Genomic DNA, 14,493 nt, shown 5'->3' with positions numbered 1-14,493 from the left:
TGACCCCACCCGCTTTCAGCAACCTGGTTGCAAGTGATGCTCTTTCAATTCCTAAAGCTTTCTCCCGCCCTTGATTGCCCCCTAGTTTGCGGAATACTATCCCTACTACGTATAGGTGTCCACTAAGTTGCTATAGCGACCGATGCTCCGCCTTTCGGGCGAAACTGCGTCTTTTTCTGTTTACCATGGCCCATAGTACCTCAAATGCGCATACGCAGTTCCTCCCGACAACGAGTTCTTGCGGGAAGCTGCCCAGTTCGCGACCGAATTCCTCGCCGACTGGCCATGTCCCGAGGAGTTCTCGAGGCCACCCGTAGCGGCCAACAGGTGAGTTCTTCAGGGGAAGCGCGATTTCGTGACGTCTCAACCAGTACGCAGAAAGGCAAGCGAACAAATGCGGACACTAGAACAATTACAGGGACTTATGTCCGTGTTTCGCACGTCTGCGTCTCTACACAAGGTATCCCTACTGCAAGGCTGAGCTTTATGTTGTTCTGACACTGGTGTTTCTCAAATTGTGGCACACGAATTCTAGGGACGAGCCATTACCAACCACCGTTCACTAAACATCTAGTGAGACACAGCGAAACGCTTAGAGTGGTCTCTGTGAGGCCGCGGTATTTACTTTGACGCAGGCAAAGTGAACATTGGTCGCATTTTGCTAGTGTGTCGCAGTGTCTATTCGTATGCAAATGACGACGTAGTAACCCGGCCCGAGGGATTGGAATTTAAACGTAGAACAGGGAAGCTGCGCACATTGAATCTGTGGCAGAATGAGCGGATTTTTTTCATGATCAAGGGTTCGCTAACGGGAGGCGAAGGTTCTGAAGACAGAAAATATGCGCAGAACACAGATAAAAGTGATTAACTTGGTGGAGTAATATCCGCCCCATCCGTATTGTAATTTTTGTTTAAACACACACACACACACACACACACACACACACACACACACACACACACACACACACACACACACACACACACACACGCACACACACACACACACACACACACACGCATACACGCACGCACGCACGCACGCACGCGCACACACACACACGCACGCGCACACACACACACACACACACACACACACACACACACACACACACACACACACACACACACACACACACACACACACACACACACACACACACACACACACGCGCGCGCGCGCACGCACGCACGCATGCACGTAGACATGAGTCAAATTCGAAGTATGCTTCTGTTTGAATGAGTCTAAGAATGGGCTTTTATTTACGTGCCTGTGAGTCCGTAAATTTTGAAGACAAGGTTTCTTTAACTGACTTCACATGGGTTTGTCGTATGTGGATGAATGGATGGATGGAGGGAGGGAGACGTTATTTGGTCCTGCAAGTAGTGATAATCAACCACTAAGCGGGCCGCTCCCACGTAGGGAACGGAAGGAAAAGCCTCACGGCCACGTAGTGAGCCTGCTAGACAGCCCAGAATTGTTCATCTAAGACCGGGCTGCGAAGTGCAGCCTCCCACCTGGACGCATCTTTGATCGCCGAGTCTTCAATTCTTTCGCAAGACCAGAGCATGTGTTCGAGGGTGGCTAAATCACCACAATCTTGGCAATAAGGCTCTGCATACGTCTCCGGATAAAACATGTTCAGTCTCCGTGGGCAAGGATAAGTACCAGTATGTAGTAAGCGTAATATAAGTGCCTGAGCCCTGTTTAGTTTGGGATGCGGCAAACCACAAACCCTGCGATAAGGAAGGTAATACTTCGTGCTTTCATTGTATGTGGAAGGGGAGTCTCTGTTCTCGCGGAGTACCGCCACGCCATGGCGCGGGGCAGAGCGGAGCGTAAGATCTCGCGCTGCCTCATGAGCGGACTCATTGAGATTCGGAGGGACTCCCTCAATCATCCCAAGGTGAGCAGGGAACCAACATAAGTAGTGCTGATTTGGATTGGAGAAACTTTATTTATGCCTGTAGTTGGGCGCTCGCGCGCCCCGATGAGGGCCTACGTCATAGATCTCACATGTCTGCATAATTTTAAAAGCAACCTTAGCCACCGAGCCCTTCTCAAAGGCCCTAACGGCCGACTTTGAATCGCTATATACAAAAGGCCTGCGCCTGTCAACCAGGGCGAGCGTAATAGCCGCTTGCTCCGCGACCACTGGCCCATCAGTTCGAACGGTAGCAGCGTTAACGACACTGCCCTCATTGTCCACGATAACTATGGTAAACACCTTCCTGTCCTCGCTAAAAGAAGCATCGACGAAGCCAACCTTCTGATTCTCATCACGAATGAGTCTCAGCAGGCAAGCCCCCCTGGCCTTTCTTCTACCCACATTTCGCTCCGGATGCATGTTCCTGGGAACATGCTTGGCATGATACCGATTATGGACCTTCAACTCTGGACCTTCAGCTCTGGACTCATACAGACCGTTATCACTGACCTCGTGTGCAGCGAAGCTAATGGAGAAGATGGCGCGCACACGACTCACTTGGTATGTCGAGCAGGGTCGAAAACTACCATCGTGCCTGACTGGGTTTCGGCAGTGTCTAAGCGCTCAAGACAATGTGCTGGACCTGCTAAGCCACATAGAACATTACAGTGCGGATGGCCTGTCGACACTTGCTGTTTTCATGGATGTTTCTAAGGCTTATGACTACGTGTCTCAAAGAGCCATCATCAGCCAGTTGCAAGTTATAGGCGTCACGGGTCATCTCTTGCACTTCATACATACGTTCCTCAATGATCGTCGCCTCAAAGTTCGTCTTGGCGACACTTTGAGCGATGAAATACGTATATTTCGCGGTGTGCCACAGGGGAGTGTTTTATCTCCCTTATTATTTAACATTGCCATGAGTAGCCTCCCTAGAGTACTAAACCATCGAACACCAGTGAAGATATCTATATATGCCGATGATATCTGCATATGGGTCTCCGGCTACCAGCATCGCCGCCTCGCACGAATAGCCCAGGGAGCAGTAAAAGCCATTCAGGGCCACTTGGCAACGATTGGATTATCACTATCAGCAGAGAAATCATCATTCGTACTATTTCCTGGAGTGAAAAGGAAATCTACACGCTTGACGCTGAATTTGGACGGATACCAGATTCGACAAGTCACCAACGTCCGATTTCTGGGTGTTACCTTAGACCACAGACTACTCTGGCGCCGCGGTGTTGACCACGTTGTGGCGTCATTGTCACCCAGGCTACATGTGCTCAAGCGAGTCGCTGGCATACGCTGGGGCAACCACCGGACGTCGATGCTACGACTACATACAGAGTTGGTTACCAGTCGAATCCTGTATCAGCTACCTTTGATGTCACCCTCAGACAGCCAATACGAGCGCTTAGAAGCCATCCACAGAAAAGGTATCCGGCTTTGCCTTGGAGTCCCTCAGCCAGCGTCAAGCAAGAAAGTGCTCTACGAAGCTGAGTCACGCCCTCTACGAATTCAGGCTTCCCAGGCTCTGATGATCCAGCTCCTACGATTGAGTGAGTCTACGCCCGGTAGAGCACTCTTACGACGTATAGATAACAGGCCGCGCTCACATTTTTATGCAGCATTGAACACACTTCGCGTATTAGGATTGCGCTGCTCGAGACGGAGGGAAAGGATAGAACCACCCTGGACATTCGAGGACATCAGATGAAACTTAAGTGTACCATAATTGCAATCAAAGAGCTGCATTCCATCTGCAGAAGCCAAGTCATTAGTCCTGGAACACCTGAACACGATTTACCCGAATTACCTACAAGTATACACAGATGGCTCTGTCAAGGCAGACGAAGACCGCTGTGCAGCTGCATTCTATATTCCCTCGCTAAGATATACGTGGTCTGGCCGTCTGGACTGTATAGCCTCGTCGACAGCTGTGGAAGGCATAGCAATAGCTTCTGCTCTGCGCAAACTAAAGACTTTGCCTCCGCAGAATGTGGTTGTCCTTACGGACTCAAAGGCCGCATTACAACAAATATACCGTGGTTTGCCATCCCTCAAGTTCCCACGCAAATCACTAGCCATCGTGAAAGAACTCAACAACAAAGGCTTCACAGTAAATTTTCTGTGGATTCCTTCCCACATTGGCATCTCAGGAAACGAAAAAGCTGATGCGCTTGCATACGCAGCACTCTATCATCCTCCCAAAATCAAGGCTCCAAAGAGTAATCAAGTGCAAAAATCTGACATTCGAAATCACTTTGCGTCGCTTTGGGTTCCACCGCATATGCCTTGCGTAACCAAGAGATTGCACCGAGAGGAAGCCACACTTCTATATCGAATAAGGACAGGATCTGCTAATACACCGGACTGGTTATTTAAAACAGGGCGAATCAATTCTCCGAACTGTACGGCATGCAATGAGACAGGAAACATTGAGCACTTCTTGTGGTCCTGCCATCAATTCCAAGATGAAAGAGACACTCTCCTGAAAAATCTGCAAAACAAGGACCTTCCGCATGCGCGCCTGCAAGACCTTATATTTCCCGAGGGATCAGTTATAGCCCGCAAAGAAACTTCACGTCTCCTCATCGATTTCTTAAGAGAGACCGGTATGATGGACATATGGTGAAACCCTTCAGCGGTATTGTGCGAGATGCTCGGGCGGAGCAATTGCCGGCCTTGTTCGCCAGGCTAAACCCGCCTGTTGCTACAATTCACCACCACCACCACCACCACATGGACCTTCAAGGGAATACCGACATGAAGCTGCGAAATCTTCTCCTGAGGAACACCTAACTCTCTCAGAATCTGCCGACCCGTGCTAGTCGTAGAGAGACGCACCATCTGCGTCCTCTCCTGAGCCTCAGCTATTTCATCCACGGTATTATGAACTCCCAGCTGGAGAAGTCGGTCGGTGCTGGTGCACATTGGCACTCCCAACACTTTCTTCGTGATCTTCCTAATCTGCGTGTCTAGCTTCTCCTTCTCCGATGGTTTCCACTTGTGCATGGCCGCCACATAAGTAAAGTGACACAATACAAATGCGTGCATATGTCTAATCAGACTATCCTCCTTGAACCCCGTCTGCCTGCTGGCCACCCTCTTCTCTAGGCGTACCGCATTTTCTGTCTTGGCAATGATCTTCTGGATCGTCAGCGTGTTGGCGCCGTTCGGCTCAATCATCATCCCCAGAACTCTGATCTTATCTACCCTAGGTAGGAGAATCGCCATTTCTTGTACGAAACTGAATGCTCAGCTGGTCCACGGGGATTCATCCCCTTGGCTTGCGTCCCTTTCTAGTGGGACTGTACAGCAATAGCTCCGACTTTGAGGGGGAGCACTTTAACCCCGTCGGGTCCAAATAATTGTTAATTACATCTACTGCTTCCTGCAAAACACTTTCGATATAGCCCTCATTACCACCGGGACACCATATGGCCACGTCATCTGCATACATGGTGTGCTTAATCCCGTTATTCTCCAAGAACTTCTTGGTCAATCCTACCATGGCCAGATTGAACAATGTGGGCGAGATGACGGCTCCCTGAGGAGTGCCCCTGTCACCAAGATTTACCGTCTTTGACTCCAGCTCCGCAACCCTCAAGGTAGCCTTCCTGCCTGACAGGAAGGACCAGACATAGTCATGAAAGCGCACGCCAATGCCAAGATCCGAAATGTACTTAAGAATATAAGAGTGCCGAACGATGTCACAAGCCTTCTCCAGGTCCAGCCCTAGGATGGCCTTAACGCCCCTTCCGTCGCCATCAATGACCTGATGCTTGATGAGCTTCGTTGCGTCTTGAGTCGACAGCCCGACCCGAAAACCAATCATAGTGTGGGGGTAGACCTGGTTCTCCTCAAGGTACCTTGTAAGCCGATTAAGCACCGCATGCTAGGCTACCTTGCCCACACAGGAAGTGAGCGAAATAGGCCTTAAGTTATCAATGCTCAGGGCTTTGCCAGCCTTGGGAATCAGCACCGTGAGAGCTGTCTTCCACTGCACCGGAACCACCCCGTCTTTCCACATAGCGTTAACATCCCCGGTAAGGTACTTGATTGACCTATCGTCCGGATTCTTCAAAAGCTTGTTCGAAATACCGTCCGGTCCGGGAGCCGACTTGCTGTTAAGGTTATGCAGAACCATGCGTACCTCTTCCACAGAAAAGTCCTCATCTAGGGAAAAGTTGTCCTCTCCCGTGTAGGCCTGCTCCGTCAGAAGAGCATCCGGGTCCACAACAGGAAGGTATTTGTTAGGCAGCTTTTCAACCAGCTCTTCCTCTGGGGTAGACCCCACTGCTTCGTGTACAGCTCTAGCAAGGACGTGCGCCTGACTAACTCTCGTATCGGAGTCGTTCAGCAAATGCTTAAGCAAGCCCCACGACCTCCCGTTGCGCACCTGCTCGTCCACCGAGTTGCATACCTAATGCAACTGTTGCCTAGACAAAAGCTTACAGTGCTCCTCAATCAGCTTATTCAGCTCGAAAATCATTTTACGCAGCCTGCGATTAAGCCGCTGCCCTTTCCACCTAGCCAGCATAGACCGCTTGGCTTCAATCAGATGGGCCAGCCTGCTATCAACACTATCCACCTCAAAATCCGTAGTGATCTCCTTCGTAGCCTCCTTTACATCCTCCCTCACCTGGGTGATCCAATCCTCCAGGGAAAGCCGGTACAGGGCTTCGAATTCCTTCCCCCTTTCTCCTATCTCCTCCCGGATCATACGAAACCTTTCCCAGCCTATAAACGTTAACGCCTTAGGGCGCCTACCCTCAACCTCAAAAACGACTTGGTTAATATAATGATCGCTACCTAGGTCTTCGGAAAGATTTCACCAACTAGGCTTGGTTGCGTTCTTTACAAAGCAGAGGTTAGGGGTAGTATCCCTACACGTCGACGTCCCTATACGTGTCGGAAAGGCAGGGTCAGGGATCAGCGTAAGGTCAAACTCCGCAGCATTCTGCCAAAGGTCTCTCACTTTACCTGTGTCATGCTTGTAACCCCACACGTGATACGGAGCATTAAAATCCCCAGCCACGATCAGCGGATGGTCCCCGGCAAGCTTAGAAGCTTTCTGCAGAAGCAGCTTGAATCTCTGCACCGTGTCCCTCGGGGCACTATACACGTTGAGAATAAACACGCTTTTCTTGTTCACCCGGTTAGGAATCACCTCAATCATGACATATTCCAGGGAACTTAAAGGTATCTTAAGATCATGAATCACATGCGTCCGTTTGCTCTCCAAGAGAATGCAGGTCCCCCGAGCTTTGGATGCGCCGAAGACGGTTCGGTAGCCCGTCAGAAAAACTTCTTCCGTCATTGTCTCCTGCAGTAGAATAGCCTGCGGCCTTCCCTTAGACGCCCGAATATACTGCTGTAGAGGCGCCCGTTTACGAGCATACCCTCTACAGTTCCATTGCCACACACAAAAAGCCTCATTTTGTCGCGCCATGTTGAAGAAGTTGCTGCGAGCCATCTTGCTGAACCTGAGACTTCCCTGTCGAGGAACCAGCCGTCTGAGATCCCGACCTAAGAAGGGTAGAGGCACTCAGACTGGATTCGTTTTCGAACACCTCTATTCTACATTGCAGCTCCTTGAACCTCGCATCGATCGAGCCGCGCGACTCTGTGAGACGCGCATTCAGCTGAGCCAGACCATCGTTGACCTGCTTAACACTATCTACAACACTCGACAGCATCTCCTTCACCTCAGATCTCAGATTCCTCGACGCGGGCTCCGCCTCATGAGTCATCGCATTCCTCTTTGAGAGGCGCGACCCACTAGCCTCACCTACATCAGCAAAATCCATGCTCTCTATGGGATCAGACATTGCCCTTTCGGCCGGTGCAGGTCCTGCCACACCCTTAAGAGCCGAGATTTCTGCCCTAAACAAACTCACCATTTCTCTCAACTCTGCGTTTTCCTGTTCTAGCCTCTACAATCTCGCCTCATTCTTGCTTTGCTCTGGCTTTACCAAACTAGGGATCTCCGTTCGAGCGCTTGTGTGCTCCGCCCAGGTAGTATCAATGGCCGCTCCACTGGGGCCCTTGCCTTGTAGACCCTGGAATACACCACTCTTGCGCACACCCTGTTTCGCAGTCCCATTGGGGCCACGCGCAGTCTCAGTTCCCAAGTGTCCGTCCAGTCCGAAGCGCACCTTAGACGCCGATCTGCTCTCAGACCGGCCACCGGAGCGGCTGGGAGATACTCTACCTGGTCTCCTTGATCTTGATCTTGAACGTCGACGCCCACGATCTTGTCCTTGCCCAGTCTCCAACGTCTTCCCCAACGTCTGGAACTGGCTTTCGTCGTACCTGAAGCCTCCTTTCTCTTCATCCTCCGCCTTGATATCCGCCATAGCCCGCTATACTAGACCACATATGGGGTACGGAACGGCTGCTTGCACTCCTTGGCAGCCGTGATATGCTCTCCCCCACGCAGTTAACACTTGGGCGTACACCGGTGGGCCTCACCGGGATTGGTTGAACCGCAGCCCCTGCAAACCACTTCTTCCGGCGAGGGGCAGACGTCAGCGCGATGCCCCAGCTTTCCGCAAGCATAACAAACATCAATCTGCTGACGGTAAAGCGTGCGCCGCGGTAAAGGGGTAAAGCCGCCAGGGTCAGGGGATTACGCGGGTTAACAATCTTGCGACTTGGCGCTTCGGGTCCCTTGCTGAGAGGAACATTTTCTTATGATTCCCTTGCACATTTCATGTGGAGTCTCGGTGTATTGTTTCCAGCACAAAAATAAAAATAAAACAACGTCGCTTTCATGCCTTAAAATCTTCTAGCCAATCACAAGAGGTATGAAAATTTACGTCTCAAGGAGGGAGGAAGAGAGAATTAGTCGCACGCTAGGTAAACTAAACGGTGCAGGCGTAATTAGCGCAAATATAGTGAAACATTACCCACATTGCACTACACCCATGTAAAGGCTGCACTGCCGTAGATATAGGCGCGTTGAGGCAAAGCTCACCTACGGCATACTTTTCGGAAGTGGAGCGAGTACGCTGGAATAAACAGGGTTCGCGAGGAGCAACGTTGTCTAGAAGGCGGCTTTGAGGTCGCCCACACGAAGCGAGAATTAGTGGCAGAGAATGTAAAACTAACGGTACGAGTTCAATTATCGCCAACAACAACAACAACAACAACAACAACAACAACAACAACAACAACAACAACAACAACAATAATAATAATAATAATAATAATAATAATAATATAATGAGCCTGCTTTACGTCCACTCCAGGACGAAGGTCTCTCTCTGCAATCTCCAATTACCCGTGTCCTGTGCCAACCGATCCTAACTAGCGCCCGCGAATTGCTCAATTTCATCGCTCCACCTAGTCTTCTGTCGTCCTCGATTGCGTTTCCCTTCTCTTTGTACCCATTCTGTAACCCCAACGGTTCAACGGTTATCTAACCGGCGCATTAATGACCTGCCTAGATCCACTTTTTTCGCTTCATGTCAATTAGAATATCGTCTATACCCGTTTGCTCTCTGGTCCAAACCGCTTTATTTCTGTCTATTACCCAAACACGGTCGCCGGGCTGGTACTCGACGAAGCGTCGTCGGCGGTTGTAGTGTCGGCTGTCGGTCCTCTGTTGGTTCTTGATCCGTGGGCGGGCGAGCTGTCGGGCTTCTTCGGTGCGCTGGAGATAGCTAGTGACGTCAACATTCTCTTCGTCAGTGAAGTGGGGCAGCATGGCGTCGAGCGTCGTCTTCGGGTTCCTGCCGCAAACCAGCTTAAACGGCGTGATCTGTGTTTTTCTTGCACCGCTGTGTTGTAAGCGAAGGTTACATATGGCAGGACCGCTTCCCACGTCTTGTGCTCGACACGTGTCAATATGGGGCAGGAACTTGGAGAACAAGTTAAGGACAGAGCGCAGTGCGATGATACGAAAGAAGTCGCAATTTCACCCGAAAGGCGAATCATCGATGCGATAGTAAATTAGTGGACAGCTAGCTATATGAAGTAATAATAGTAGTTTTATTGGCCGTATAAACTCGTAAATGTAGGCATACTAACTAAATTAACAAGTACGATGTCACGCGCCCATAGGCAAACACGAACACATCTCACTCGATGACCACGGAAACTCGCTGGATGACCCCAAAACGCTGGAACGAGGAAGCGCGGCAGCAGCAGCGAGCGAATGGACCTTCGTGCTGCGTGTCGTACCAACGGGAATTACGTCGTGAAAACACAGCGCGGGGCCGAACTATGTCCCCGTCGCAGATGGCTTTCAAGATACAGCGGCCAGCGCGAGCGCGCGCAGTTGCCCGCACCGCCCGGAGTAGAACGCGCACCCTTGTCTCTACCTGGCCCCGTAAGGAGAGAGCGACGGAAGACGGCGCGCTTCTTCGCGCTTCCCTCACTTGCGTGCGCGAGATTGAGCAGCGATCGCTGGCTCACATACAGCGCACGGCGCGCGATGACGATTTCATCGCCCTTGGACTTCATAAGCAGCGTCATGGCGACGGCTAGGGCAGAAATGCGCCTATATATATATATATATATATATATATATATATATATATATATATATAGTCATATATATATATATAGTCATATCATAAGAAGCCAACAAACATTGACACCAAGGACAACATAGGGGAAATTACATAGGGGAAATTAAACATATATATATGTTTTCCCATCCACTTTCTTGGGTAATTATGTGTCCTAATAGAACCCTGGGAGTGTTAGCGGATGGGAAAACAGCGCCGCGGTAGCTCAATTGGTAAAGCATCACACGCGAAATGCGAAGGCTGTGGGTTCGGTGCCCACCTGCGGCAAGTTGTTTTTTCATCCACTTTAATTTCCATTAATTCTTCGTTTCTTAACTTTCAATTATTAAGCACAAGTAATTTCCCCTATGTTGTCCTTGGTGTCAATGTTTGTTGGCTTCTTATGATATGACTAATAAAATCGGGTTCTTATCGTTTATATATATATATATATATATATATATATATATATATATATATATATATATATATATATATATATATATATATATATATATATATATAGTGAACTAGACGCGCGTGTGAAGCGGTTTATTGACGTCTCGGCCGGGGTCCGGCCTTCATCAGAATACATTGCATGGTGTCAGTACAGTTAATATACATGTGCCTATCAACCAAATGAAGATACGTTGACATGAAAAACGAATACAATGAGCGAAAAAAATGCATCCGAATCGTTCAAAGGATAGCTGACACGTGTATAGACCGATGGCGATTGCAAACATATCATCTAAAATGCAAAGCATAAAAACGCACCGAAATGAATTGTAAAAACCAATCGCCACGTCACAACAAACGTCCATATGTGCTCAATATGTGCTATGTTATCAAGCAAACACAGACACAGAAAAAAAGGGATAGCGACGTGCTAGTAGCAGAAGGGACAAGTGACGGGCTACAAAGACAGGCAACTCAATTTTCCTACACATTCATTCATACCACACGCGACGGTATCAAACTTATATATAAGGAAGGATTCGCGGGCTTCTCTATCCTAATTTGAACGAAATCCAGATTCAAGCAATGTGACTCTCAGTTTATCAAATGAGTGGTCATGAAGATGCACGTGTCTTGAGATGGGCAGGTTGGGCAACGTGTTAGCGTGGGATTTATGATTGTTAAAGCGGAATCTGAAAGGCCCTTCTGTTTGTCCGATGTACCGTTTTTTTGCAGAGCGTGCATTCAAGCATGTATATTGACACGTGTACTTATCTTTATCGGGCGACCACGTTTCGCCGCTTAACAACTGTAATCGCACAGCGAGGGATGCGCCTGAATGTATCCGATGTTTCTGGAAAGTTATCGACGCTTCTATCCGCGTGTCTGTTGTCGCCGAACCTTGTGTTATCAGATTTCATCGCGTGACACGAATGGTGTAGAACTTTGTGGAAGACACGCGGGTCCCATCAGTTAATCTGGAACATTCGACGACTGATCTATAAAAGCCGACGCGCTTGACCCGCTGATCAGATTTTCGACGATCGCCGACTGTGTTCGCCGCTATCGTTGTGCTTTAAGTGTAGCCTATTTTGTGGGCACAGGTTCGCCCAATAAAAGCTAGTTTTGTTTTTCACAGTACTGCTACTGTGTTCTCTCTTTACCGTCACTACCACGTGACATCTGGTGGAGGTGCTTGTGCGTTCATGTACCGAACGCCCCCGCAAAGCCGCGATCCAAGCCCGAAGCCCGAGGACAAAACCAACGTCGCCGAAGACCAGCGAGCTAGCCGCCGGCTGCAAGGACTGCCCCCAGAGCACGGACTCCTACCTGAGACGAGCAGGAAGATTGCCACCAATTCCTCCCCAATGGCAGCCCCAGCATCCCCCGTCGTGCTGCAGCAGCCCAGGGAGCCCCCCACGTTCCGCGGTTCAACATTCGAGGACCCGGAAACCTGGCTCGAGACGTACGAGAGGGTCGCTGCATTTAACAGCTGGAATAGCGACGACAAACCGCGACATGTCTTCTTCGCATTGGAAGACGCTGCCAGGACGTGGTTCGAGAACAGAGAAGCCACGTTAACGACCTGGGACCTTTTCCGAAGCGCCTTCCTGAAGACATTCACAAGCGTCGTTCGCCGAGAACGAGCCCAAGCACTACTGGAAACCCGAGTGCAGCTGCCCAACGAGACCACGGCGATTTTTGCAGAAGAAATGAGCCGCCTATTCCGCCACGCCGACCCGGAAATGTCCGAGGAAAAGAAAGTCCGGCTACTAATGCGTGGTGTTAAGGAGGAACTTTTTGCCGGTATGGTACGAAACCCGCCGAAGACTGTCGACGAGTTTCTTCGCGAGGCCACTAGCATCGAGAAGACACTCGAGATGCGAAACCGGCAATTCGACCGCCGCACCAACGCTACAAACTATGCCGGAGTTCAATCACTGGCCTCCGAAGACCTGCGCGAGGCTATCAGGGCAGTCGTACGAGAGGAGCTTCAGAAGATCTTCCCGTCGTCGCAGCCTCAAGTGGCCTCGATCGCTGACATCGTCAAAGATGAGGTTCAGAGGTCGCTTGGAGTTCCGGAGGTGCAACCCCAATTACCGCAACCCCAACCCGAAGCGATGACCTACGCCGCCGTCGTACACCGTCAAGGCCCACCTCAGCGACCGCGCCAGGGCCCTGTAACGCCGCAATTCCGTCGACCACCACCGCCGCCGCCGACAGCGCGCCCACCCGTCGCCCAGCGGAGCTACCCGAGGAAGACCGACGTTTGGCGCGCTTCTGACCACCGCCCACTCTGCTACCACTGCGGGGAAGCGGGTCACGTCTACCGCCGATGCCCATACCGCGACATGGGACTGAGAGGGTTCGCCGTCAACGCGCCGCGTCCAAAGCTTGGAGAGCGCCCACGTGACATCGCCGACTACCTCGCCGCTACTCAATGGAGCCCTCGACGACCGTCCCGTTCGCCGTCACCAGGCCGCTACCTGTCGCCGCAGCGCCGACCATACACCGGCCCAGCGCGGGGCCGCTCTGCGAGCCCATATCCGGAAAACTAAAAGCAGCAACCGATGGAGGTGCGGATGCTGTTCGTCGAACTGACGAAGATCCTCCGCCGTCGACGAACATGACGAAGAAATCATCTCGACGACCTAATGACGACACGCCGCCGTCCCGAAGAAGTCGTGAAGCCAAGACTACAGCGACGAAAGACGACTTGACGACGCAACGTTCCAGCTTCAGTTCAACACGACGCAGCCGTGATCCGACGCCAAGACCCAACTGCAACGCCAGACAAAGAACCACCGACCTCGACGTACTTCTAGACGGCCACGCAGTCACTGTCTTAGTCGACACAGGGGCCGATTACTCTGTAATGAGTGGACACATCGCCGCCCAGTTAAAGAAGGTGAAGACTGCATGGGAGGGTCCCCAAATTCGGACCGCTGGAGGACACCTCATTACGCCGACTGGAATCTGCACGGCAAGAATTACCGTTCATGACCGTACTTACCCTGCCACCTTCGTTATCCTGCAACAGTGTTCGCGAGACGTCATTCTCGGCATGGACTTCCTGAACCAACACGGCGCAATCATTGACCTGAAGTCGAAATCCATAACGCTGTCGGAAGATCGAGTGATACCACCGGAGAGCTCTAGTAGTCACCGTGCCTTAAGTGTGCTCGAAAGTCAAGTCAGCATCCCGCCTCGCTCCAGCATTGTCATTTCCGTAGGCACCAAAACGCCTGCCGACGTAGAAGGCGTCATCGAGGGTGACCAACGTCTACTGCTAGACCGTGAAATTTGCGTCGCAAGAGGGATCGCTCGACTGCATGGAGGGAAAACTGAAGTGTTGCTGACAAACTTCAGCCAGGAGTTCAAGCACATCAACAAGGGCACGACGATCGCGTACATCGAAGAAATTGTGGAAACCAGTAATGCGTTTGTCCTCTCGGATTCCGCCGCATGTAGCCCGACGACCATGGTTCCCGAACCAGACTACGACATTAATCCAAGTCTCCCAGTGATTAAGCAACAGCAGCTCAGAAGTCTGCTCCGACGATACAAAGGCTGCTTTTCGACGA

The 14,493-nt window shown here is 50.8% G+C and overlaps 1 protein-coding gene across 2 annotated transcripts in view; it reads left to right on the top strand.

The window, feature by feature from the left end:
• LOC135911246 (uncharacterized) overlaps nucleotides 1–14,493 on the top strand; it is a 104,175-nt gene that overhangs the window by 29,984 nt on the left and 59,698 nt on the right. The window contains exon 3 of one of the 2 annotated variants that reach the window (XM_065443438.2): nucleotides 219–327. The exons of the other annotated variant lie outside the window; for it this stretch is intronic. Within the exon in view, the coding sequence (XP_065299510.1) occupies nucleotides 219–327 (109 nt within the window). The remainder of the gene's footprint in view (nucleotides 1–218; nucleotides 328–14,493) is intronic. 2 annotated transcript variants of the gene reach the window in all.

This window comes from Dermacentor albipictus, chromosome 9 (assembly GCF_038994185.2).
Source record: "Dermacentor albipictus isolate Rhodes 1998 colony chromosome 9, USDA_Dalb.pri_finalv2, whole genome shotgun sequence".
Classification (NCBI taxonomy): domain Eukaryota; kingdom Metazoa; phylum Arthropoda; class Arachnida; order Ixodida; family Ixodidae; genus Dermacentor; species Dermacentor albipictus.
Note: the sequence above shows the minus strand (reverse complement) of the source record. Positions and strands in the feature narration are given on the sequence as shown.